Here is a 27,312-nt window from a genome sequence, read left to right as displayed (position 1 = left end):
ACCTCAAATTCCTGGCCTCTAGCGATTCTCTTGTCTTAGCCTCCCAAGTAGCTGGGACTACAGGCGTCCGCCACAACTCCCTGCTATTTTTAGAGGTGGGGTCTTGCCCTTGCTCAGGCTGGTCTTGAACTCCTGAGCTCAAGCAATCTGTACATCTCGGTCTCCCAAAGTGCTAGGATTATATACGTGAGCCATCAAGTCCAGCCAACCCTATTATAAATTGAGGAGGATCTGGACTTAATAATGGTTATGATTTCTTTACTTTATGATGGGCTCATTAGGGTGTTAAATGCATTATTGACTTATAGTGTCTTATTAGACATAACTCCATTGTGAGACCAGGAGAACCTGTATCAAATTTTGTTTATTCATTACTATCAATAGATATGTGGGTTGTTTTCATCTTTTGACTATTGTGAAATAATAACTGCTGTGAACATGGGTGTACAAATATTCTTTGAGTTGTTTCAATTTTGGTTATATATTCAAAAGTGGAATTGTGTATTATATGGTAATTCCACTTCTAAATTTTTGAAGAACTACCATTTTGTTTTCCCTAGCAGCTAATCATTTTACACTCCTATCAGCAATGTCCAGGGTTCTAATTCTCCCGTATCTTTGCTAACACCTATTCATTTGTTGTTGTCACAGCTATATTAATAGGTGTAAAGTGGCATTTTATTATGGTTTGATTTGTATTTCCCTAAGAATTAATGATTAGTGTTTTTTCATGTGGTTACTGGTTATTTGTGGGGTTTTATTTTATTTGGTCTTTTTTTGAGACAGGTTTTTTTTTTTTTTTGAGACTGGTTTTTATTTTGTTGCCCTCGCTAGAGTGCTGTGGCATCACCATCTCTTGGGCTAAGGGATTCTCTTCCCTCAGCCTCCCAAGTAGCTGGGACTACACGCACCTGCCACAACACCTGGCTATTTTTTGTTTGTTTTTTTGAGACAGAGCTGTTGACAACCTCAAACTCCTGGGCTCAAGCGATTCTCCTGCCTCCACCTCCCAAGTGGCTGGGACTACATGCGCCCACCACAGCGCCCGGCTATTTTTTGGTTGCAGCCATCATTGTTGATTGGCAGGCCCGGGTTGGATTTGAACCCGCCAGCTCAGGTGTATGTGGCTGGCACCTTAGCCACTTGAGCCACAGGCACTGAGCCAACACCTGGGTTGCGGTTGTCGTTGTTGTTTAGCTAGCCCAGGATGCATTCGATACCGCCAGCCTTGGTGTATGTTGCTAACTCCATAACCATTGTGTTATGGGCACTGAGCCTTGAGACAGGGTTTTGCTCTGTTGCCTGGGCCATTGTGCAGTGTTATCAGCATAGTTCACTGCAATCTCAAACCCCTGGGCTCAACCAATCCTCCTGCCTCAACCTCCTTAGTAGGTAGGACTACAGGTACATGCCACCATGCCTAGGTAAATTATTTTCTTTCTTTTTTTTTTTTTGAGACAGAGTCTCAGATTGCCCTCAGTAGGGTGCTGTGGCATCACAACAACCTTCAACTCCTGGGCTTAAGATTCTCTTGCCTCAGCCTCCCAAGTAACTGGGACTACAGGCGCCTGCCACAATGCCCAGTTATTTTTTGGTTGTAGTTGTCATTGTTGTTTGACAGGCCCAGGCTGGGTTCGAACCCGCCAGTTCCGGTGTATGTGGCTGGCGCTCTAGCCACTGAGCTACAGGCACCCAGCCAATTTTCTATTTTTTTGTAGAGTGGGAGTTTTGCTATTATGTTGCACAGTCTGGCCTTGAATTCTTGGTCTCAAGCAATCCTCTTGCCTTGGCCTGCCAGTTTACTAGGATTACAGGCATGAGCCACTGTACCTGGCTTGTGTTAATCTTCTTTGGAGAAATAATCTGTTGAAGACTTTTTGCTGATTTCTTTTTTTTTAATGGGGCTTTTCCGATGGTGCCTATGGCTCAGTGGGTAGGGCGCCGGTCCCATATACTGAGGGTGGCGAGTTCGAACCTGGCACCGGCCAAACTGCTACAAAAAAATAGGCGGGCACCTGTAGTCCCAGCTACTCAGGAGGCTGAGGCAAGAGAATCGCCTAAGCCCAAGAGCTGGAGTTTGCTGTGAACTGTGATGCCATGGCATTCTACTGAGGGCGACAAAATGAGACTCTGTCTCTAAAAATATATATATATGGCTTTTCTGTTATTGAGCTGTGGGAGTTTTTATGTACTTTGGAAATTAATCCCTTATATGTATGAGTTGGAAATAAATACCTTGTCCTATTACATTTTCACTATTGATAGTGTTCTTAGATGTACAAATTTTTATATTTTGTTGTAGTCTAGTTAATCTGTTTTTTCTTTCATTGCCCATGCTTTTTATGTCATCTCTAAGAAATCATTGCAAAATTGGTATCTTTGACACCATGCTTATGTTTCTTTCTTGTGGCAGCGGATAGACATGGGTCGTTTTGACCTTGTTGGCCTGGAGGGTCGTGTTTCACGATATGAGGCAGACACATTTTTGCCCCGGCACCGCCTCTCACGCCGGGTACTACTAGAGGTTGCTACTGCTCCTGACCCCCCACCCCGGCCCAAGCCAGTCAAGATGAAGGTCAACAGGTACCAGGACTAAGGAATAAGAGGATGGGTTCCAAGAAAAAGTGGCTACATCTGGCTGGAGGGATTAGGGTATCAAGAAAAGAGCTAAGAGGCTAGGCTAGAATGTTTACGTGGGATGGGTACAGATAGTATAGAGCAGCAGTTCTCAACCTGTCACAACCCACAGGTATTATATTAAGGGGCAACGGCATTAGGAAGATTGAGAACCACTGGTATAGAGGGATGGGGGAGAAAGAATAATTATATGAGGGTTCTGGGATAGGCTTCTGTGTTTGTGACTAATTTCCTTTTCCCTTTCTCTCTGCTTGGTGCTTTCTGATTATCTCAAATTTCTTTCCCTCTTTCTCTTTTGGCTCTCTTTCCTTTCCCCCATTTGCTTTTATAATCTTTTTGCATCATCTTCTTTCTTCCTTTCTCTTATTCCTTATTCTCTTTCCCTACCTATCTACCCCCTTGATTTTTCCTCATAGGATGCTGCAGCCAGTACCTAAGCAAGAAGGCCGAACGGTGGTGGTGGTGAACAGCCCACGGATGCCCCTCGGTCCTGTCCCAGTTCGACCCTCTTCAGGCTCTGAATTCTCAGCCCAGCCCACCCCTGGCCCAATCCCCTCCGTGCTACCAGCACCACTGATGGTGTCAGCCTCACCTGCTGGGCTCCCCCTTATTCCTGCAGCCAGGCCTCCTGGTCCTGTTCTCTTGCCTCCACTGCAGCCAAACAGCAGTCCTCTCCCCCCGGGTAAGTTGAAAAGGGTGCCAAAGATGATAGGTGGTGCTTCAAAAAGGTTATTTAAACTGGGGAAGAAGTAGTGAAATTAAAGGGGAGCCGGGTTGGGAATTGAGGTGTGCTGTTTGATGGGCTAAGAGTATGGAGGCTTCTGGGACCAGGCTAACGCTTTAGTCAGGGTATATCTGACAGGTGTCTACTTTGTGTCTACAGTGTTGCCATCCTCACTGGGAGTCCTGAGTGGGACTTCACGGCCTCCCACACCAACCCTATCCCTGAAGCCAGTGCCACCTGCCCCAGTTCGCCTGAGTCCAGCCCCACCTCCAGGTTCTTCTAGCCTGTTGAAACCCCTAACAGTGCCACCAGGCTATACCTTCCCTCCTCCTGCTGCCACCACCACGTCTACCACCACAGTGAGTGCTACCACCACGGCAGTACCAGCTCCGACTCCTGCACCACAGCGCCTCATTCTGTCTCCTGATATGCAGGCTCGCTTGCCCTGTGAGTTTCCGAGACTCTATGGTTAGGAACTTGAGATGGGAGGAAGGTGTATATGCCAGGGAATTGGAGAAGAAAAGTTCAGGAGAAAAAAAAAAAGAAAAGCTCAAATTCTAGGGAGGTCAACTTGGTGCCTGTAACACAGTGGCTAGGGAGCCAGCCACATAACACCAGAGCTGGTGGGTTCAAATCCAGCCCAGGCCTCCCAAACAACAGTGACAACTACAACCAAAAAATAGCCAGGCATTGTGGCAGGTATCTGTGATCCCAGCTACTTGGGAGGCAGAGGCAAGAGAATTGCTTAAGCCCAAGTGTTTGAGGTTGCTGTGACAACCTCAGTAGATGCCATGGCACTCTACTGAGGGCAACATATTAAGACTATCTCAAAAGGGCGGCGCCTATGGCTCAGTGAGTAGGGCGCCGGCCCCATATGCCGAGGGTGGCGGGTTCAAACCCAGCCCCGGCCAAACTGCAACAACAAAAAAATAGCCGGGCGTTGTGGCAGGCGCCTGTAGTCCCAGCTGCTCGGGAGGCTGAGGCAAGAGAATCGCGAAAGCCCAAGAGTTGGAGGTTGCTGTGAGCCGTGTGACGTCATGACACTCTACCCGAGGGCGGTACAGTGAGACTGTCTCTACAAAAAAAAAAAGACTGTCTCAAAAAAACAAAAATTCTAGGCAGGGGTTTTGCCAAACGTCTATAAGTTGTTAAGAGCCTTGAAAGAATTCACATAGGGAGATGACATTTAGGTAAGTAGTGGGAAGCCCGGCAGTAGAAAATTACTTGGGATAAAAGGGCAGCATAGACCTGGGGGGTAGGAGGGGGGTGTGTGTGCTCAGTCTGGTGGCAGGCCCTTACAGGATGTAAAGGAGATTGCTAGCCAAACAAGTCTAATTAGGAGTAGCGCATCAAAACTCAAAGTCTGTAGATGGAGGGTGAGATTGTTGGGATGTGGTAAATTATGGGGAATGTAGGAGCTGGACACTTGGTGGGGAAGAGGTGTGAGCTTCCTAGGGGTCTTTGAGGTGGCATCAGGCAGGGTGGCCTGTGTATAATGAGGCTTTCTCTGTTCGTAGCAGGTGAAGTGGTCAGCATTGGGCAGCTGGCCTCACTGGCACAACGTCCAGTAGCTAATACAGGGGGAAGCAAACCTCTCACCTTCCAAATCCAGGGCAACAAGCTGACTTTGACTGGTGCCCAGGTGCGCCAACTTGCCGTGGGGCAGCCCCGCCCGCTGCAAAGTAGGTAAAACCCATCCCCTGTGCTGCCTTTTTCCTCCTCTTCCCTGTCCCTTTGTTTTTGTGGCTCTTTTTAGCTGTCAGCCTTTATTTCTTTCTCTGTCTTTTGATGGGTAGGGCTAAGGGGAATGATTAGAGGGGTCTTTTGATAAAGATAAGGAAGAGGTCATACTCTAGAGAAAATATTTCCTCTCTGTTCTTTTCCTTTTTTCTTGCCATGCCTCTGCACCCTTCTCTGGCTGATAGCTGCTTCTCTTTCTTTCTCTCTTCCCTTAACCCAGGGAATGTGGTGCACCTGGTGTCAGCAGGGGGGCAGCACCACCTCATCAGCCAGCCTGCCCATGTGGCCCTCATCCAGGCCGTGGCCCCGACCCCTGGCCCTACCCCTGTCTCTGTGCTGCCTTCTTCGACCCCCAGCACCACCCCTGCCCCCACTGGCCTCAGCCTTCCGCTTGCTGCTAACCAGGGTGAGGCTCCTGGCCTTCCTATTTACTTAGCCCTTGCTGGCCTTGGTCCTTCCAGGCATGCCCTGGGGGCTACTGTCTGTCCAGCCTTCTCAGTGTTTTCACTTGCCAGTATCTCCAATATCTGTTCTGCTGCCACCTGCCCTTGGACTTTTTCCATCCTTTGGGACTTTTTTTTTTTTACCTTCCACTCAAAGTAGCTTTCTTTTACAGTGCCACCAACCATGGTGAATAACACAGGCGTGGTGAAGATTGTAGTGAGACAAGCCCCTCGGGATGGATTGACTCCTGTTCCACCATTGGCCCCAGCACCTCGACCTGCGAGCTCTGGGCTTCCAGCTGTGTTGACTCCACGCCCCACATTAACCCCTGGCCGGCTACCCACCCCTACTCTGGGTACTGCGCGGGCTCCCATACCTACACCGACTCTGGTGAGGCCTCTTCTCAAACTGGTCCACAGTCCTTCACCTGAAGTCAGTGGTAAGTCCAGGTGGCTGAGGCCAGAAATTTTTGCTAGGAACAGAGATGATACGGGGTGGCCTCAGGGTTTCTTAGTAGTAGATCCCTTCATTATCAGTGTACTGCCTTGATTTGTAGGGAGCCTCAGAACTGGGTTGACCTAATTCCAAAGTATATTTGTTGGGATTTTGGAGAAGAAAATGTTTTCACGTTCCTTGGATTTTTGACCTCATGTTGTGGGAGTGAACGCTTTCTGGGAAATGAAGGAAGCTTGGGGATAAGGAAAAGGTGGGACAGAGTAGCATGAGGATTAGGGAAAGAATCTGGGGCTAACTTATCCTCTTGTCTCCACAGCTTCTACACCTGGAGCTGCTCCCTTGGCCATCTCTTCTCCTCTCCATGTGCCATCCTCTCTCCCTGTGCCAGCCTCTTCTCCAATGCCAATTCCCAACTCTTCCCTTGCTAGTCCTGTGTCCTCTACAGTCTCAATCCCAGTGTCATCTTCACTCTCCATCTCTGTCCCCACCACACTTCCTGTCCCAGCCTCAGCTCCACTCACCATACCCATCTCAACCACCTTGCCTGTTTCGGCTTCAGGCCCAGGTGTCTTGACCAACGTGACTCCAACACTGGCGCCTATTGTTACAGTGGCTTCTGGATCTCCTTTGGCACCAGCTGGAGCTTCTCCATCAGCGTCAACCTTGACTCTAGGTTTGGCCTCAGCTCCATCCCTGTCCTCATCTCAGACACCACCTGGTCACCCTCTGTTGTTGGCTCCCACTTCTTCACATGTGCCAGGGTTGAACTCAACTGTGGCCCCAGCATGCTCACCTGTCCTGGTGCCAGCTTCAGCTCTGGCCAGTCCTTTTCCAGCAGCTCCAAATCCAGCTCCAGCTCAGGCTTCCCTTCTGGCTCCAGCGCCTTCTGCATCTCAGGCTCTAGCCACTTCTCTGGCTCCTATGGTGGCTCCACAGACAGCAATCCTGGCTCCTTCTCCAGCTCCTCCTCTGGCTCCCCTTCCAGTTCTAGCACCATCGCCAGGTCCTGCTCCTGTCCTGGCTTCATCGCAGACTCCAGTTCCAGTTATGGCTCCATCGTCTACTCCAGGAACCCCGTTAGCCTCAGCTTCTTCACTGGTGCCAGCTCCAACTCCTGTGTTGGCTCCATCATCAACTCAAACTATGGTACCAGCCCCAGTTTCATCACCTCTCCCAAGCCTGGCTTCTTCGCAGACACTGGCCCTTGCCCCAGCTTTAGCACCCACTCTTGGTGGTTCATCTCCATCTCAGACACTCTCTTTGGGAACAGGGAACTCCCAGGGGCCCTTTCCAACTCAGACATTATCATTGACTCCAGCATCATCCCTGGTACCAACTCCAGCCCAGACACTGTCTTTGGCACCAGGACCACCACTGGGTCCAACTCAGACGCTGTCTCTGGCTCCAGTACCCACTCTGGCTCCAGCTTCTCCAATGGGCCCAGCCCCAGCTCACACGCTGACTTTGGCTCCAGCATCGTCATCTGCTTCACTCCTGGCCCCAGCTTCAGTGCAAACACTGACCTTGAGTCCTGCCCCAGTTCCAGGGCCTAGCCTGGGCCCTGCTACAGCTCAAACCCTGGCGCTGGCCCCAGCCTCAACACAGGCCCCAGCTTCCCAGGCATCTTCCCTTGTGGTTTCGGCATCTGGCGCTGCTCCTTTGCCTGTCACCATGGTATCCCGGCTTCCTGTTCCCAAGGATGAGCCTGAGACACTGACCTTGCGCTCTGGTCCCCCCAGCCCTCCCTCCACTGCTACCTCGTTCAGTGGCCCCCGGCCTCGACGCCAGCCCCCCCCACCACCTCGTTCCCCTTTCTATCTGGTAAGTTTTATTTCCTCAAAGGAGAGGGAACAGAAGTTGAGTTTCTTTGGAGTTTTGATAGAGTGAAGAGAACACAATATTGTCATTTTTAACTTGGCAAATTATAAAGCCTAATGTTACAGACTAAATACTTAAGTAACATTTGGACAAGTCCTCTTTCTTGGGCCTGTTGTCATCTATAAAACAGGAATAATAAGCCATGTCTGCTTTTCTCACTGGGGTCGTTGAGGACAAAATGTGCTTTTACAAGTATTAATCACTGGTATGGTGAAGGCCTTTTTGTTACCAGTGGTCTCTAGTTCTTGGTTACTCTTTTGAGTTAGTGTTGGCATATAATTGCTCAATTTTACAGATAAGGAAGCTAGCCCAGTAAATAAACTCTAAAGGTTATATACAATTTTCATTGCTGGTGGAAATGTTCTGGTTCCATTGCTTTTTCCTCTTCCCCACAAGAGGCAGTCCTCAGAGACAGGAGGATGTTTTGGTAAAACCATCAAAGTTTTTTTTTTTTTTTTTTTTGGTAGAGACAAGAGTCTTATTTTATCGCCCTCGGTAGAGTGCCATGGCGTCGCACAGCTCGCACCAACCTCTAGCTCCTGGGCTTAGGCGATTCTCTTGCCTCAGCCTCCTGAGGGACTACAGGCGCCCACAATAGCGCCTGGCTATTTTTTTGGTTCAGTTTGGCTGGGACCTGGTTTGAACCTGCCACCCTCGATATAATGGGACCAGTCCCTTACCAAAGGCACTGCCCTAAAAAAATTTTTTTTTTCATTTTTATTTTATTACTTTTTTTTTTTTTTTTGAGACAGTCTCACATCGTCACCCTTGGTAGAGAGCTGTAACATCGCAGCTCACAGCAACCTCAAACTCTTGGGCTCAAGCAATTATCTTGCTTCAGCCTCCCAAGCAGCTGGGACTACAGGTGCCTGCCACAACGCATGGCTATTTTTACAGATGGGGTCTGGCTCGAGGCTGGTCTTGCACTTGTGAGCTCAGGCAATCCACCCACATCGGCCTTCCAGAGTGCTAGGATTACAGGCATAAGCTACCACACCTGGCCCCTATTTTTATTTTTTATTAGAATATTATGGGGTACAATTGTTTTGGTTACATGAATTTCTTTTGTACAAGGGGTAGATGACACCATGGAATTTTGATTGACATCTACTAGTTTCTTAAAGATTGTGAGTTTCTGAGTGGCACCTGTGGCTTGGTAGGTAGGGCGCCGACCCCATATACTGAGGGTGACGGTTTCAAACCCGACCCCAGCCGGCTAAAACAGCAGTGGCAACTGCAACAAAAATAATCGGGCATTGTGTCGGGCGTTTGTAGTCCCAGGTACTCGGGAGGCTGAGGCAAGAGAATCACCCTAGCCCAAGAGCTGAAGGTTGCTGTGAGCTTTTAAGCCACAGCACTCTACCAAGGGCAACAAAGTGAGACTCTCTCTCAAAAAAAAAAAAAAAAATGATTGTGAGTTTCTGACTTCGACAGTTATATATTTCAGTTTTTTTACCTTCATGTTTCCTATCTAATCAGATGCATTCTGGTAGCCATTTTTCTCCTCTACTTTCTCCTATATAATGTGGCTAAGTTAAACTTACAGCTCAGCTTAGACTAAGGAGCCCAGGAACTAATGCGAAGAAAGATCCCTCCAAGGCCCTCTTACTTTTCGTACATCAGAGCTGCTGCTTATTGTTTGCTTCAACCCTAGTCCCATACTCTACCAGTGCCACAGACTTCACCTTTGATCTGTTCTTGATGCAGCCAGGTTGGTTCTGGCTTTTTGGAAGTAGATACGTGTAGTAGAGGGAGGAGAGCCCATCTTAACCCAAGGATAGCAGATAGCAGCCCATAGTCTGTGCTGAATTTTGATTGCTCTGTAAGTAATAGCTTTTAGTATTTAGTATTTCATGTTAGGTAATGGCTTTTTGCCACCATTTATCCTTAAACAGCTTGACTTATACATCACACACTGTACAGTTTACCCAATTAAAGTGTACAATTCAGTGACTTTTTAAGTATATTCATAGAGTTGTGCAACCATCACCACAGTCAACTTTAGAGCTTTTTCATGGGCCCAGAAAGTAACCCTGAACCCTTAGGCATCATCCCCTAATTCTTCCATCCCTCTAGTTCTGAATGATTGCTGATCTATTTTTTGTCTCCCTGGATTTGCCTATAAAGTCATATAATATATAGTCTTTTATGACTAGCTTCTTTTACTCAGTGTAATGTTTTTTGAGGTTTATTGTGTTATAGCTTATATCAGTATTTCATTTCCTAAATAATAATTCATTGTGTGGATATACCATATTTTATCTATTGATTCATCAGTTGATGGAGGCATTTTGGGGTATTTCCACTTTTTGTCTCTTAAGAATAATGCTGCTATGAACATTTCATGCACAGGTATTTTCAGTTTCTCTGAGATGTGTCCCCAGGAGAATTCCTCGGTCTTGTGGCAACTATGTTTAACTGAGGAACTGCCAAACTTTTCCAGAGTAGCTGCCCCATGTGATAGTCCCACCAGCAGTCTGTGAAGGTTCTAGTTTTTCCACGTTTTTGCCACCCGGTATTTGTCTTTTCGATTGTATGCATCCTAGTGGGTGTGAAGTGGTATTTTATCACGGTTTTTATTTTCATGTTGGCTATTGAATATTTTTTCATATGGTTGTTGGCCATTTGTATATCTTTGAAGAAATGTCTGTTCCAATCCTTTTATTATTTATTTACTTGAGATGGTTTCATTCTCACCCAGGCTAGAGTGCAATGGCATCATAGCTCACTACAGCCTCAAACGTTGGGGCTCAAGTGATCTTGCCTCAGCCTTCCAAATAGCACGCACTGCCATGCCTGGCTGATTTTTCTATTTATTTATTTATTTTTTTGTAGAGACAGGGTCTCATTCTTATTAAAGCTGGTCTCTAATTCCTGGCCTCCAGCAATCCTCCTGCGAGCTTGGCCCCCCAGAGTGCTGGGATTATAAGTGTGAACCTTCATGCCTGGTCTCCTTTGCTCTTCTGAGAAATTGGTTGTCTTTTCCTTATTGACTTGTAAGAGTTTGTTACAAATACTTTATCTTTTGCTACCGTATTGGGAGCTGGCTTCTATTGGTTTTTCTTCTCCTAGTGATTTTTTTTCTCCTTCATTTAGAGTACCTAAGCCAAGAGGTAAAGTCTAAAGTTAGCAGTCAGGAAGAGTGATTTAGGGCACTGCTCTTTTCAGGACCATCTCCTGGGGTCTGGTCTTCCTCAGTTGTTTATTCTATTAACAGATATATTTTTTGACAGCCTACTTTGTGCTAGATACTGAGCTGGATATTAGTTGATAATATTGAGCAAGGTTAGATATTACCCTTATTATATGGGGCTTGTAATGTAAGTAGATGTATCAAATAATCATACAAATGTAAAATTACAAGTGTGATGAGTGCTACAAAGGAAAGTTAGATATTAGACTGAAACTGCAAGCACAGAGAGAAGAATGGATTGGGTAAGAGTCATTTCTTGACTGCCAGATTCACTTTTTTTCTCTTTCGGGTGATGATAACCTGGATGTCTGGTTAGTTCTCCAGTCCCACATATTCCATTCTGGCCATTGGCAAAAACCTATTGGGAATTTGTGTAGCCCCTCTGTATCCTGGTCAGCAATTTGTAGAAGGCTTCTATAGAAAAAGGAGCTGAGGGGCTGGGCGCCGTGGCTCACGCCTATAATCTAGCATTCTGGGGGGCCAAGGCAAATGGATTGCCTGAACTCACAAGTTCGAGACCAACCTAAGCCAGAATGAGACCTCGTCTCTAAAAATAGGCATTATGGCAGGTGCCTGTAGTCCTAGCAACTTGGGAGGCTGAGGCAAGTAAATTACTTAAGCCCCAGAATTTAAGGTTGCTGTGAGCTGTGATGCCACGGCCTGCTATCGAGGGCAACAGATACTATCTCAAAATAAAATAAAGGGGGGCGGCGCCTGTGGCTCAAGGAGTAGGGCGCCGGTCCCATATGCCGGAGGTGGTGGGTTCAAACCCAGCCCCGCCAAAAAAAATAAATAAATAAATAAATAAAATAAAGGGGCAGCACCTGTGGCTCAAGGAGTAGGGCGCTGGTCCCATATGCTGGAGGTGGCGGGTTCAAACCCAGCCCCGGCCAAAAACCACAAAAAAAAAAAAAAAAAAAACAACCAAGATCAAAATAAAATAAAGAAGGCTTCTAGTAATTGTTTTGGTCCTACCACAAGAAGATGTTAGTCTGTTTTGAGTGTTGTATAGCAAAAGTCCCCAAATCATCCATTCTGTGACCTTGCTGGATATGCAGATTTTTTTTCTTTTCTTTGAGATAAGAGTCTCACTATCACCCTCGGTAGAGTGCCATGGTGTCACAGTTCACAGCAACCTCAAACTCTTGGGCTTATGCGATTCTCTTGCCTCAGCCTCCCAGTACAGGCACACGCCACAACACCTGGCTGTTTTTTTGTTGTTGTTGTCATTGTTGTTTTAGTAGGCCCTGGCTGGGTTTGAACCTACCAGCCCCAGTGCATGTGGCCGGTGCCCTAACCATTGAGCTATGGGCGCCAAGCCTATTTTTCTTTCTTTTTTTTTTTTTTTTTTTTTTTGAGACAGAATCTTACTCTGTTGCCCACACTGGAGTGCCATGCTGTCAGTCTAGCTCATAGCAACCTCAGACTCCTAGGTTCAGGCATTCCTTCTGCCTCAGCCTCCTGGGTAGCTGGAACTGTAGGCAGCCACCACAGTGCCTGGTCAGTTTTTTCAATTTTTATTAGAGATAGCAGCTCCTCCTAAGCTCAAGCAATCCTCCCAGAGTGCTAAGATTACAGGTGTGAGCCACCTCACCTAGCCAGGATATGCAGGTCTTAATTTTGTATATTAAAGACATTCTGCTTTGGTAACATGCAAGGGAAGATCAATTTTCTCTTGCACAGAAGCTATTTCCTTTAACAGTTCATTGACAACTTGGAAAACTACAAAAAGCATAGTGTGTTTTTTAATCTCATGGTTTCTATAGATTATTTCTGTCTTGGAAGAAGTTGCATTTTCTATAAGGCTTTGATAGGGCCTGTTGACACTACTTGCTTTTTTTCCCCCTCTAATTCCTAGGATTCTTTGGAGGAAAAGCGGAAGCGGCAGCGGTCTGAACGCCTAGAACGGATTTTCCAACTTAGTGAGACTCATGGGGCCCTGGCACCTGTGTATGGGACTGAAGTCCTGAATTTCTGTACCCTGCCCCAACCTGTTGCCAGCCCCATCGGTCCTCGTTCTCCTGGTCCCAGCCACCCCACCTTTTGGACTTATACTGAGGCTGCCCACCGGGCTGTACTGTTTCCCCAGCAACGACTAGACCAGCTGTCAGAAATCATTGAGAGGTTGGCGGGGCTAAGTGCTAATGGGGAGTGGGTCTTGGGGCCTCAGAGTGGATGTAGTGCTTAGGGCTGGTGAAGGTGTTAACTGCTGGGCCATTTCAGAGTCCCATCTTTATACTACTTGCCTTCTTCCTTTCACAGGTTCATCTTTGTCATGCCTCCTGTGGAGGCACCTCCCCCTTCCCTGCATGCCTGCCACCCACCTCCTTGGCTGGCTCCACGTCAGGCAGCCTTCCAGGAGCAGTTGGCCTGTGAGCTGTGGCCCCGGGCTCGTCCTTTGCACCGTATTGTGTGTAACATGCGAACCCAGTTCCCTGACTTGAGACTCATCCAGTATGATTGTGGTGAGTTCATTGGCCAGTGTGGGACCCTTGACATCTTTACCTTTCTTAGTAGCAAGACTAGTATATCAGAAGGATGCTGCACATAAGGTCTCGAGGGATTTCTGTAAAGAATTATAGTTTTTTAGGATGTGCTTATTGGCAAGATGGAGAAATGTACACCTTTGATGGATTCTTAGCATTTATAAATTAAACTTTCATGGACATTGGACATACATGCTGTTATTTAGTGGTCATTTTATGAAAATTTTTCTTTTTTAAGAGACAGAGTCTCACTTTATTGCCCTTGATAGAGTTCTGTGGCATCACAGCTCACAGCAACCTCCCACTCCTGGGCTTAGGCGATTCTCTTACTTCAGCCTCCCGAGTAGCTGGGACTACAGGCGCTTGCCACAACACCCGGCTATTTTTTGTTGCACTTTGGCCGGGGCTGGATTCGAACCCACCACCTTCAGCATATGGGGCTGGCACCCTACCCACTGAACCACAGGCACCGCCCAATTATGAGCACTTTTCATATTTTCTAATTATTTGAGGTACAACAGCAAGTGAGGCAGCACAGTTTTTAGATTTGTGGGAAGAGGTGTGGTGGTGTAAGACTGCACAGTAAATAATAAATTTTAGTCTGAGAAAAGGTGAGGTCCTTTTTATTGGTTACTTGCATTGTTAATTTGCATTTGGCTGCAAGTAACAGCAAACCAGCCAACAGTGGGTTCAACAAGAGCATTTGTGTTCATTTAATGAGAAATTCTGAGAATAGTGGTGTGTGTCCTATTCACTAGCTTAATATTTTTTAGGGAGCCAGGACCTTCTTATCTTTCTACCTTGCTATACCATCTTTATTGTTTAATTGTTTTTATAGAGATAGGGGTCTCTGTTCCACAGACTGTTCTTGAACTCCTGACCTCAAGCAATCCTCCTGCCTCAGCCTCCCAAAGTGCTAGGATGATAGGTGTGAACCACCATACCCAGCTGCCATACTACCTTTTGCTTTTATCTTTTTTTACTTTTCTTTTTGAGACATGGTCCTTTCTGTGCTACTAGGCTGGAGTGCAGTGATGTTATTATAGCTCGCCATAGTCTCACGCTCCTGGGCTCAAGTGATCCTCCTGCCCCGGGGTCCTGAGTAGCAGGGACTACAGGCATGTGCCACCTGTGCCTGGCTAATTTTTTTTTTCTTTTCTTTTTTGAGAGTTGGGGTCTTGCTATGTTACTCGGACTGGTCTTTAACCACTTGCCCTAGGCAACCCTTCTCTTTGGCTCCTCAAATGATAGCATTACAGGTGTGAGCCACCTGTGCTAGGCTAGCCTTTATCTTTTTGTTCTCATGCTTAGGTGGCAGCCATAATTCCAGGGAGCACACCAATCTTCTAAGCAGGGAACAAAAAATTGAGACCAAATACTCTTAAGAAGCACTTTTCCTTTTTTGTGGAAAAGAAAGCTTTTCCAGATGACTTTGCTTTACATCTCATTGGCTCAGACTTGGCCATGTGCCCATCCCTAAATCACTGAAAAAGGAATAGCAAAGAGGAACTCTGGCTTATTTAGACCAACGTTGATTGATTTCCCAGCTTTGGATTGTGGCCTGTCTCTCCTGGGAGCAAGAGATCTCTGCCATATGTTCACAGTGTTAGTCAGGTTCTATTACCCCAAAATGGCTATTGGACAAGAGATAACAGTTTCTGCCACAGTGCTATACAGACATTTCTTTTTTTGTGTGTGTAGAGACAGAGTCTCACTGTACCGCCCTCAGGTAGAGTGCCATGATGTCACACAGCTCATAGCAACCTCTAACTCTTGGGCTTACGCGATTCTCTTGCCTCAGCCTCCCAAGCAGCTGGGACTACAGGCACCTGCCACAACACCCGGATATTTTTTTGTTGCAGTTTGGCTGGGGCTGGGTTTGAACTTGAACCCGCCACCCTTGGCATATGAGGCCAGCGCCCTACTCACTGAGCCACAGGCGCCGCTCCAGACATTTCTGTAGTAACATGTTTAAATATTTCTTGATTTCCTAGAATATCAGAATCTTTTTTTTTTTTTAGAGACAGTCTTAGTATGTCGCCCTGGGTAGAGGGCTATGGCATCAAACCCGCCAGCCACCGTGCATGTGGCCAGTGCCATAACTACTGTGCTATGAGCACTGAGCCAGAATATAAGAAGTTTTATTCATATATTTGAAAGCAGATTAGATAAATTAAAATTGCCATTTAAGTGTTCCAACTGACTTACCAGAAACATTGTAGATGTCATTTCTGTGTTTGATCAAGGGAGATTGAACTAGATAACCTCAAAAGATTCTATCTGACTCTATGGTTTCAATCTTTGGTTTTTTGTTTTGTTTTTGAGACAGAGTCTCAGTGTGTCACCCTTGGTAGAGTGTCGTGGCGTCACAGTTCATAGCAACCTCAAATTCCTGGGCTCGAGCGAAACTCTTGCCTCGGCCTCCCAAGTAGCTGGGACTACAGGCGCCCACCACAACAGCTGTTTTTTTGTTGTAGTTGTCGTTATTGTTTAGCTAGCCTGGGCTGAGTTCGAACCCACCTGTCTTGGTGTATATAGCTGGTGCTGTAACCACTGTGCTACGGGTGCTGAGCCAGTGGTTCCGATCTTTGACTTCAAATTCCTATCTGTAAGCTGCAACCATGGATTTGTTGATTCTATTCTGTATTTCTTTTTTTTTTTTTTTAAACTTTTATTATTATTTATTTATTATTTTTTTTTTTGGCAGTGTTTGGCTGGGGCTGGGTTTGAACCCGCCACCTCCTGCATATGGGGCCGGCGCCCTACTCCTTTGAGCCACAGGTGCCGCCCCCTCTATTCTGTATTTCAGCAAGTGACTCTTGGAGTATTCAGAGATCTTTTACTCATTAGTGGGGCTTGGTGATAGGCACCTGTAGTCCCAGCTATTAGGGAGCCTGAGGCAGGTGGATTACTTGACCTCAGGAGTTGGTAGTTACAGTGAGTTGCAGAGATTACTGATAGGGATTCCTTTATACATTTGGCTGTTTATACATGGCCTCCATCACCTTACCATTGAATGAACCATGGGGAACATCCTAAAAAAGGCAAATCATGCCACTGCATTTACGTCTGGGTGACAGAATAAGATCCTGTCTCAGAAAACAATGACACAAAACTCTTGCTTATAAACTATTAAGGATTCTTTTTTCCCTTTGATGGTCTGTATTTCCTTAACCCTAGTTTATCTCAGAGAAGATAGATCCAGGCAGGAGCAGATAAGAGTGGAACCCATACAGGAAAAAAATGTATGGCATTAAATATTTTGATCCCCAAGGCTAACTAAAATCTTGATATAAATCCTTGGTTGCTTTTCAGCCGTAACTTTTTAGTGCTAAGTATTCTACTCATTCCAGCTTATAACTAGCTCCCTAAACCCCTTCGTATCTCTTCAGGAAAGTTGCAAACGTTGGCAGTGCTGTTGCGGCAGCTCAAGGCGGAGGGCCACCGAGTGCTCATCTTTACCCAGATGACCCGAATGCTAGACGTATTGGAGCAGTTTCTCACTTACCATGGCCATCTCTACTTGCGTCTGGATGGTTCTACTAGAGTTGAACAGAGACAGGTAATCCAGTCTCTGCAGCCTTTAGAGGCTTACCTCAGTTTCTGACTCTTTTTCCTAGGCTGTGGGCATCCAAAGGGGCCTCATTAAGCCTTTGAATTGTTTTTGGAGATAAATTTCCCAATAATATATGTTTTTCCATTTCTTTCCAGGCCTTGATGGAACGGTTCAATGCAGACAAACGTATATTCTGCTTCATCCTTTCAACTCGGAGTGGGGGTGTGGGTGTGAACCTGACAGGAGCAGACACTGTTGTTTTTTATGATAGCGACTGGAATCCTACCATGGATGCTCAAGCCCAGGATCGTTGTCATCGAATTGGCCAGACCCGAGATGTCCACATCTATAGGTATTGCCTAGTCTTCCCTCACCTTACTTACCTTCACTGATAGGGATTCCTTGATATATTTGTCTGTTTACACATGGCCTCCATCACTCCCTAGGCTTATCAGTGAACGAACAGTGGAGGAAAACATCCTAAAAAAGGCAAATCAGAAGAGAATGTTGGGAGACATGGCCATTGAGGGAGGCAATTTCACCACAGCCTATTTTAAACAGGTACTACAAGTAAGATCTTCCAGCCTGTGCAGAAGAGAACTGCTATGCCTGTTGGAGTTCTTTTTGCTTATTTAAGTGGGCTGCTCTGGCCTTCACAAACCTGCTTTTCTAACCATTGGCACCTCTAATACTTCTAAGAGCTATCAGCCTCAATTCTGTAGACCTAGGACTAGCATTCTATTGACTCTGATACTTTTCTCTCTGTTCTGTCCAATAGCAGACCATCCGAGAGCTGTTTGATATGCCTCTGGAGGAGCCATCTGGCTCATCTGTTCCCTCTGCTCTTGAAGAAGAAGAGGAGACTGTGGCCAGCAAGCAGACCCATATTCTGGAACAGGTGAAAAGAGTGGGCAGTCCCTAAGTAGAGCTAATGCTTATAGTATATTTTGTCTTTCATTAGTCTATTGAGTTTATCCAAGAGGAAAGAACTGTTTCTACTTCTTCCCAGATTACAGTTAGCCTTTGATAGTTGTAAGTATATTGCTTATTGGTTCACATGATTTAGTAGAAAAAAAAATTTAGAGTTCTCAGTTTTGGGATTGAATTTTATCAGTGCTTCTTAATAATTGTGTTTGTTAGCTGGGCAAGGGCGTCTCTTGCCTATAACCCTAGCACTTTAGGAGACCAAGGTGGGAGGATCGCTTAATGCCAGGAGTTCGAGAACAGCTTGGGCAACATAGTGAGACCCTCGCTATACATAGCATGGTGACAACACACCTTAGTTCCAGCTACTTAGGAGGCTCAGGTAGGGGGATCACTTGAGCCCAGAGGTTTGAGGCTGCAGTGAGCTCTGATCATGCCACTACACAGAGCAAAATACCCCATTTCATAGAAAAGAGGGTTAAGCCAAGTTACAAACTTAATGTTCTTCTGATCCTGATTTTCTACTTTGTACTTTCCTGAAATACTAATGGGAAGGAAATCAAAACTTTTTTTTTTTTTTTTTTGGATACAGAGTCTTGCTCTGTTGCCCAGGATAGACTATCATAGCCTCAGCCTAGCTCATAGCAACAACCTCAAACTCCTGGGCTCAAGTGATCCTCCTGCCTTAGCCTCCCCAGTAGCTGGGGCTAGTTCATCCTTGCCTGGCTAACACAAATATTAAGGAGCACAGGTTACAAGGCAGCTGCTATGACACCCAGCTAATATTTCTATTAGTAGATACGGAGTCTCACACTCTTGCTCAGGTTGGTCTTGAATTCCTGAGCTCAAGGGATCATCCCACCTCACCTTCCCAGAGTTTACCTCCTTATAGGTGTAAGCCATTGTGCCTAGCCTATAACTTAGAATTAAATAGTAAGGGCAGAGCCTGTGGCTCAGTGGGTAGGGCACAGGCTCCATATACCAAGGGTGGTGGGGGTTCGAATCCAACTAAACTACAACAAAAAAAATAGCCGGGCATCGTGGCAGGTGCCTGTAGTCCCAGCTACAAGGGAAGCTCAAGCAAGAGAATCGCCTCAGCCCAGGAATTAGAGGTTGCTGTGAGCTGTGATGCCACAGTACTTTACCGAGGGGGACAAAGTAAAACAGTCTCAATAATAATAATAATAATGGTAAAATCAATGTAAGAAGTTCTTTGTATGTGATGTAAAACACTATTACAAACATTGGGGTGGAGTAGAATCACTTGGTGATTTTAAAAGGATAATTCCTAGGCTTCTCAAAAATCTGATAATTTTGGGGGTTTGGATCTGAGCTTTATATTCTTTCCAAGCTCTTCAAATATAGACTGGAACTATACATGTAGCTCATGTTTTTCCTTATTAAATGCCGCCTTCTCATTATTGAATGTGCTCTAGTCTATTTTCCTCATTGAGTTTGATGTGAGCTCTCTAGTTATTCATCTCCCAAGGAAAGATCAGATGTGATTTGTATGTTGTCCTGAGGTATGTGAGAGCAAAAACGAATTATAGGTTTTTAGATATTCAAATCTTTTTCCACCCCGTTAAGAAAAATCCAAGGCTGACTCTAAAGGAAAGGAAGTAGAGCTAGGGATCTCTAAAGTAGTTATTTTGTGCCTAGTGGGAGTCCTGCTGAAATCCTTTGTGGACCACTGAGTTGCTTTGGTAACTCTAGAGGCTCAGAAGGTTGTTGAGTTCTGTTGTGAACTGTTTTGGTGTAAAGTTGGTCTTGAATTTATGCCAGAATCAAATCAAAGAATGTAAGGCCAGGCATATGGCTCCTGCCTGCAATGCTAGCACTTTGGGAGACTAAAGCAGGAGGATCACTTGAGCCCAGCAGTGGTGGTACCACTGTACTCTAGGCAACAGAGCAAGAGCTTCCCCCCACCCAAAAAAAGAATATAAAGTTCTTTAAGTCTTGTGTTATTTTTTCCCTCATTTATACCCTTGTAGGCATTGTGTCGTGCAGAGGATGAAGAGGATATCCGTGCAGCCACCCAGGCCAAGGCTGAACAGGTGGCTGAGCTTGCAGAATTTAATGAGAATGATGGGTTTCCTGCTGGAGAGGGAGAGGAAGCTGGTCGACCTGGGGCTGATGATGAGGAGATGTCCCGGGCTGAGCAGGAAATTGCTGCTCTTGTAGAACAGGTCAGTGTTATACCTGCTAGTTCTGGACCTTACCTTCCTTAACCCTTTCCCTGGGCTCATGGCCCTCCTCTGTCTTACCTGGTAGTAAACAAGAGTGATGGAGCCCTGGGCTCTAGGAACCTATGTTCATTACCACTGCTTCTCTCTGCAGTTGACCCCCATTGAGCGCTATGCCATGAAATTTCTGGAAGCCTCATTGGAAGAGGTGAGCCGAGAGGAACTCAAGCAGGCAGAAGTGAGTAGTTTTAGCAGGTAGAGCTGGCAGTGGAAAGCTGCAAACTTCTACTCATTGTCTGCCCTGTTCTCCTCCTCCTGAGTACCTTTGTGTTCTTTTATTGGTAGGAGCAAGTGGAAGCTGCCCGCAAAGACCTTGACCAAGCTAAGGAGGAGGTGTTCCGCCTACCCCAAGAGGAGGAGGAGGGGCCAGGGGCTGGGGATGAGATTTCTTGTGGGACTGGTGGAGGTAGCCACCGGCGTAGTAAGAAGGCCAAGGCCCCTGAGAGGCCAGGAACTCGTGTCAGTGAGCGTCTTCGTGGAGCCCGGGCTGAAATTCAAGGGGCAAACCACACTCCTGCCACATCTACCCATCATGCCCGCAACACCACCATGCCCCCCCGCTGCAGCCCAGCCAGGGAGCGAGTTCTCAGGCCAGCACCTAGGCCTCGACCCACTCCAGCTTCAGCTCCTGCTGCAGTTCCTGTCCCTGTCCCAGTCTCTGTCCCAATACCCATTTCAGCTCCAAATCCAATAGCCATTCTTCCTGTCCATATCTTACCTTCTCCCTCTCCACCTTCTTTGCAGATTCCTCCATCTTGTTCCTCTCCTGCCTGTACCCCGCCTCCTGCCTGTACCCCTCCACCAGCTCATACCCCACCACCAGCCCAAACCTCTCTCTTAATTCCTTCCTCTCCTCTCTTGCTTGGTCCACCTCCTATGCTTGTCTCTCCTTCAGTCACCAACCTGCCCTTGGGCTTAGAGCCTGGGGCAGAACTGTGTGCACAGGCATTGGCATCTACAGAGTCTGTGGGGCTGTGTGGCATGGCCAGTTCTGAGACCACCTCACTTACTCTTGTGCCCCCTAAGGATCTATTGCCAGTTACTGTTGAGATCCTACCTGTATCAGAGAAGAATATTTCACTTGCCCCTTCTGCACCTAGCCCAACCCTGAAGGATGGCAATGTCCCCAATGGTCAAGAGCAGGAGATACCTACAGATTCTACTGAGGGGACCATCCTCACAGTGTCATCTGAAAGTGAGGAGCTGCCCACATGTCTGAGTGAGAGCAACGGGCTGGAGCTCCAATCCTCAGCAGCATCTGATGAGCCATTTCAGGAGCCATTGGAAGCTGACAGGAACTCAGAAGAGCTAGTGGAAGCCCAGACCCCAATCTCTAGCCCAGAGAAGCCACAGGAACTTGTTACAGCCGAGGTCACAGCCCCATCAACCTCATCTTCCACCACCTCTTCACCCGAGGGTCCTTCACCTGCCAGACCCCTTCGGCGTCGCACCAGTGCTGATGTAGAAATTAGGGGTCAGGGTGCTGGTCGACCGGGGCAACCTCCAGGCCCCAAAGTTCTTCGCAAGCTGCCCGGACGGCTAGTAACTGTGGTAGAGGAAAAGGAACTAGTGCGGCGACGGCGACAACAACGGGGAACTGCCAGTACCCTGGTGCCTGGGGTCTCTGAGACTAGTGCCAGCCCAGGAAGCCCATCTACCCGCAGCATGTCAGGGCCAGAATCTTCACCTCCCACCAGTGGACTCTCTGAAGCTGTGCCCCCATCCTCACTGCCTACTCCAACCCAGCAGCCTTTCATAGCTCGTCGTTGCATTGAGCTGGGAGGGACTGGTGGGAGCAGCTCAGAGAATGGAGAAGGGGCACTGCTTGCCATCACCCCACCTGCTGTGAAACGTCGGCGGGGGAGGCCCCCCAAGAAGACTAGATCTCCAGCAGATGCTGGGATAGGTGTGGATGAGACACCCTCATCCATCTCTAAGGGAAAAACCAATGGGGCTGACCCAGTCTCTGGGACTGAAACCCTGATTATTGCAGAGCCTGTCCTGGGGTCACAGCTAATGTCTGGGTCCCAGCCTCTTGGATCCCCACCAGTTCACAGACCTGAGTCCATCATCCTGTCACCTGTGGAGAAGAGAAGGCGAGGGCGACCCCCTAAGGCACGAGATTTGCCCATCCCCGGGACCATTTCCTCTCCAGGGGATGGCAACTTAGAGAGTCGGACACAGCAACTGCCATTACCACCACCCCTGCCACCACTCCCACCACTGCTAGCCTGTCCCACTGCTACTATTACCAACACTGTCACCACTGTCACTATTTCAACGTCCCCACCGAAGCGGAAGAGGGGCCGACCTCCTAAGAATCCACCATCACCTCGGCCCAGCCACCTTCCTGTCTTGGATCGTGACAGCACTTCTGTCCTCGAGAGCTGTGGATTGGGGAGGCGGCGGCAACCCCAGGGCCAGGGGGAAAGTGAGGGTAGTTCCTCTGATGAGGATGGAAGCCGCCCCCTCACCCGCCTGGCCCGCCTTCGACTTGAAGCTGAGGGAACTAGAGGACGAAAGAGTGAAGGGTCCATGGTGGTGGCTGTAATTCAGGATGACCTGGATTTAGCAGATAGCGGGCCAGGCGGGTTGGAATTGACATCTCCTGTGGTCTCATTAGCCCCAAAACTGCGCTCGACCCGGCTGCGTCCAGGGTCTCTAGTCCCCCCACTAGAGACTGAGAAGGTGCCTCGCAAACGGGCAGGGACCCCAGTTGGTGGGGGTTCTGGGCTGGCAAAGCGGGGCCGCCTACAGCCTCCAAGTCCCCTGGGACCTGAGGGTTCAGTAGAAGAGTCTGAGGCTGAAGCCTCAGGGGAGGAGGAAGAAGGGGACGGGACCCCACGGCGACGGCCTGGCCCCCGCAGGCTTGGGACCACCAACCAAGGGGACCAGCGCATCCTGCGCAGCAGCGCCCTTCCCCACCTGCCTGGCCCTACCATTAGTCACAGAGGCCGCAAGGCCAAGACGTGAGTGGTTGCCCCTCCACCTAGGCTTTCCACCATGGCCGCTCTCCCTCCATGACCAGGCCTGACTCTGTTAACCACTACTTGAAGTCTTTTGAGGGGGAAAGCCTCCAGGGAGACATAGGGGTCTTCTCCCTTCTTTCCACCAAAGTAGGGGGTAGGCAACTGGTTGTCATGGAAACGGGGCTTAACACAATCCCCCTTCCTTTCCACCCCATGTGGCTGGGCAGTGTTAAGGGTGGCAAGATAGTCTCTGTCCCCACCCCCTTGTACTTGATTCCCCAGCTATCTTTCACAGCCCCCCACCTTTAGGGGAAGGGGGAGGGGCTTCTCTTCAATGAGGTTTTTTCTTTTTTTTTTTTTTTTTTAAGAAGAAAAAATAATAAACTTAGTTTCTGTACGAGCATCCGCGTAAGGAGGCTTCTGATTTTCTGGTCTGGTGGAGGGTTGGGTGGGACCTTGGGCATCATTTTCCTCCTCTCTTGATCTTGCAAAGACCCTAGTACCTGATCTCTAACCTGGGATTATATAACTTAAGGCAAAAATCTCTACCCAAGAAGAGGGAGGTCTGGCAAATCTGATTTCCTAGTAGGGTGCCTTTCCCTAGTTTCAGTTTTAAGTCACTCAGACATACTTTTCCTCTCCCTTTCTTTTATTTCCATGGTTCCTGGACTTTCCCTTAGAGCTCTCTGATGCCTCAGACTTTTCCCTTTTATCCCTCTTGCTCAGGTGCTTCCTTTCAGTCTTTCCAGAAGGCAGGCATCCTACCTCCAGTTGCTCCATCCCTTGGCCCTCCCCTGCTCTCCATCTAGCCAAACTGGTTTGAGTCAGCCACACCTCCCTTCCTAGCTCCTGGGGTTCTTCAGGTGGCTGGCCACCCAACCCCACCCCTGGGCTTGGCTTGGCGCCCTGAGTCAGCTACATCACCACCCAAGCTAAATCAAACCTGAGGCAGGAGCCGAAACTCACAGTTCCTCAAGGTCTATAGCCAGGTAAGAGGCCCTATTCATTTTTACAATTTCTGACCAACTCCCTGGACCCTCTCCTTGTTTTCCCCTTGGTAACTTTGTTTCCTCACCTAAGTTATTGCCTCATATCTACATACTTGCAGCTTTTTAGCATACATCATTCTTTGCTTGTCTTTCCCCTTTCACCCTTTCTATCCTTTCTTAATGTGTGTTCAGGGAACTACAGGTGATTTGATTTTTATCTAGGTTGTCTGGGAATGGTTGGAAATAAGGGTGTAAATGTGGTTTGATGCTAGAGGTTAGAGGACCTGAGAAATGGGGAGATGTTGTTTAGGTTTTGTGTGGGTAATGAGGTCATTCGGACTCAATGTGTTACTTTAATTCTGTTGTGTGGCCTGGATTAAAAGGGAGAAAGGCAACAGGGAGGTAGCATAGCAAAGGAAGCCCCAATCTGGGGAAGTAAAGTCTGATGTTCAGTTTCAACTATAAAAAAGGGTACTTTTTCCTTCCTTTCCTCCATCTCCAGAACTTGTGTTTTTATGTGAAACGATGGCTACCCTGCTTAAAGTGGGCCAAGGGCTCTGTTCTTTGACCCCTCAATACACATGGGACAGCATCTGGGGAATTTAAGGGAATTTTAGAACCCTTTGAAACGCAAGTTAAAATCACTTAGTCTCAGATTCATAACAGCTTTTATGTCTCCTAGGTGTGCACTTACCTTTTTCCTTCTTCACATTTGTCAAAACAGTAAATAATATGGATAATGCCATGTTCACACTGGCTTTCCTTCCAAGACTCAGAACCTTAAGTCCAGGGAAAAGACATCCAGCCACACAATTCCTCTCCTGGTCTATGAGTCACTAGAGGAATTCCCCAGTAAGGCAGCATTCCTAAGAGTTGGGCTAGGCAAGGAGGACAGAGGGGGTGGAGTTTGAGCAAGCCAGGCCAAGGGCTCAGTTGTTGAGCTTATGAGTACCCTGTGTCACCCACAGGTCATGGAGGACGAGGAGATGGCAGTGGAGACCTTGGTGGGGAACTTGGAAGCTGCTCATTCCCCATTCCCCATCCGCTGCTGCTGGCTCCGCCTCCGCTACTTGGCAGCTACTAGCATAATTTGTGGCTGCTCTTGCCTGGGAGTCATGGCTCTTGTATTTGCCATCAAGGTGAGGACTGCCATTCCTATGGGAGTGGGGAGTGGGTGGGTGGGTATAAGGCAATGGTTTCGTGTGTCTGATTTATCTGCATTGATCAAATAGTAATTACCCACCATTACTGCTTGGCTCTGGGCCTAGTGCCAGAAATAAGAACAAGGTATGGTTCCTATCATCAAAGGACCCATAGTCTAATGAAAAGAGATGGCAGTGAAAATGGGTAATTACTAGAATGTGATTCATCAGTGCTAGGATAGAACCAGCACAGGATCCTCTAGGAGCCAGAGAGGATATATCTGTGTGATTATGTATGTATGGTAGAGTACTGTAAAGGCATCCTAGGGGAGGTGACAGTAAAATAACCTTAAAGGACAAGTTAATGGATGAAAGGGTATTCCAAGGTAAAGAGAGCAGTGTGTACAAGGCCTATACTCCCCTGTTTCCCCAAACATAAGACAGTGTCTTTATTTTAAGGTGTGTTCCCAAAGATGCACTAGGTCTTATTTTCAGGGGACGGCTTATCTTTCCTGTAAGTAGGTCTTATTTTCGGAGGATGTCTTATTTTCGGGAAAACAGGGTATTCAGCATAGTTGGACCAGTGAAAAATAGAGGTGAAGCCAGAGGACCCAAATTCCCATGGGTCTCTGGTAAGTCCTGGGGAAACATTGAGGGGCTTTTGCAGGAGTGACATGGTCAGAGTTGTGTTTTAGAAAAATCCGCTCAAGGCCAACGTGGAGGGTGAATTGGAGAGGCAAGGCTGAATGCACCTGAACAGTTAGGAGAGCAGTTTGTTCAGAGGCTAACTTAAATATCGTGTTAGAATTTTCTTAACTCTGTATGTATTTTTCTGGGTTTCATTAGGGTAAAATCATAAAAAGGCTCCTTAGTGATGAAAAAGATGAGGTCAATTGGGCTATGAATGAGGTGGTGTTTGATTGATGTGAGTGAAATACTCCAGGCTTCCTGTTTCAATCTGAGATGAATAGGAAAAAATGGAGAATAAAAGAATTGGAAAGTATTTTCCCATATGTGATCTTTTGAGCTACCCATAGCTCAAAAGAGCACTTTTCACCCTAAAAAGTCAGCAAGACACACTGGATACCTTACTTTGCAGGTGAGGGGTGGGAGACATAAACTGGAATGGGAAGTAGAGGGTTCGAGTGTAAAGTTTTGGGTTATGACAGGGGTAGGGAGGCAAGTGGGATAATGGGCACTTTGGGTCAGAAGCAGGGGGAGTACCTAACCAAGAACCTGCCTCCACAGGCGGAAGAGCGGCATAAGGCAGGCCGGTCCGAGGAGGCATTACACTGGGGGGCCAGGGCCCGGAGGCTCATCCTGGCCAGCTTTGCTGTCTGGCTTGCTGTCCTCATTCTGGGCCCCTTGCTGCTGTGGCTGCTCTCCTACGCCATCGCTCAGGCTGAGTGACCCTGAGTGGCCTCTGCTGAGAGCCAACCGAGATCTCCTGGATCCTGCAATTACGGCATTGCTAAGGTCCGGTGACAGCAGTGGTCCTTCTTGGTTGGAAGGATGGGGACTCTCAAGGGGCTGTGGAGGAGCTCTTCTAGCCCTTTATAAAACGAGAGTAGCAGCTGAAACTGATGAGGGGAGGTCAGCCTGCTCTGTTCTTTCAGTGCCCGCTACCCTCTATTTCCCCCACTCCACCCACCCCATCCTAGGGGCCTCTACCCACAGGAAGGGTTGAAGACCAGGCCTAATTTTATTAGAGTTTGTTTTGTAATAAAAGCCTTTTTTAGTGGTGAAATGTTGCTGTCTAATTTTTCTTCCCCTACTTTCCCTTGGTCCCTTGTTGAGAGCCAAACTGGACATCTGACTGATGGCAGAAGCTTGCATCTCACCTCACGTAGGAACTCCAAGAGAAGGAAATGATTTTTTTTTTTTTTTTTTTTTTTTTGTAGAGACAGAGTCTCACTGTACCGCCCTCGGGT

The 27,312-nt window shown here is 47.4% G+C and overlaps 2 protein-coding genes across 5 annotated transcripts in view; both read left to right on the top strand.

The window, feature by feature from the left end:
* Window positions 1-23,653, top strand: part of SRCAP (Snf2 related CREBBP activator protein) — a 42,704-nt gene extending 19,051 nt beyond the window's left edge. For 2 of the 4 annotated variants that reach the window (XM_053555001.1, XM_053555002.1), the window contains exons 19-34: window positions 2,414-2,583; window positions 3,054-3,319; window positions 3,521-3,808; window positions 4,879-5,043; window positions 5,322-5,507; window positions 5,718-5,984; window positions 6,318-7,822; window positions 12,931-13,196; window positions 13,335-13,537; window positions 16,951-17,120; window positions 17,270-17,466; window positions 17,561-17,675; window positions 17,893-18,012; window positions 20,030-20,224; window positions 20,376-20,459; window positions 20,567-23,653. In XM_053555001.1, the coding sequence (XP_053410976.1) occupies window positions 2,414-2,583; window positions 3,054-3,319; window positions 3,521-3,808; window positions 4,879-5,043; window positions 5,322-5,507; window positions 5,718-5,984; window positions 6,318-7,822; window positions 12,931-13,196; window positions 13,335-13,537; window positions 16,951-17,120; window positions 17,270-17,466; window positions 17,561-17,675; window positions 17,893-18,012; window positions 20,030-20,224; window positions 20,376-20,459; window positions 20,567-23,254 (6,885 nt within the window). In that variant the 3' untranslated portion in view covers window positions 23,255-23,653. The remainder of the gene's footprint in view (window positions 1-2,413; window positions 2,584-3,053; window positions 3,320-3,520; window positions 3,809-4,878; window positions 5,044-5,321; window positions 5,508-5,717; window positions 5,985-6,317; window positions 7,823-12,930; window positions 13,197-13,334; window positions 13,538-16,950; window positions 17,121-17,269; window positions 17,467-17,560; window positions 17,676-17,892; window positions 18,013-20,029; window positions 20,225-20,375; window positions 20,460-20,566) is intronic. The other 2 variants (XM_053555003.1, XM_053555004.1) reach the window with 2 other exon arrangements.
* Window positions 23,406-27,128, top strand: TMEM265 (transmembrane protein 265). The gene is made up of 3 exons (XM_053555202.1): window positions 23,406-24,239; window positions 25,208-25,378; window positions 26,630-27,128. The coding sequence occupies exons 2-3, from the start codon at window positions 25,211-25,213 to the stop codon at window positions 26,789-26,791; spliced, it is 330 nt and encodes a 109-aa protein (XP_053411177.1). The 5' UTR covers window positions 23,406-24,239; window positions 25,208-25,210; the 3' UTR covers window positions 26,792-27,128.
* The last annotated feature ends 184 nt before the right edge of the window (window positions 27,129-27,312 follow it).

The sequence above is a fragment of the Nycticebus coucang genome, chromosome 12, assembly GCF_027406575.1.
Source record: "Nycticebus coucang isolate mNycCou1 chromosome 12, mNycCou1.pri, whole genome shotgun sequence".
In the NCBI taxonomy this organism is placed as follows: domain Eukaryota; kingdom Metazoa; phylum Chordata; class Mammalia; order Primates; family Lorisidae; genus Nycticebus; species Nycticebus coucang.
Note: the sequence above shows the minus strand (reverse complement) of the source record. Positions and strands in the feature narration are given on the sequence as shown.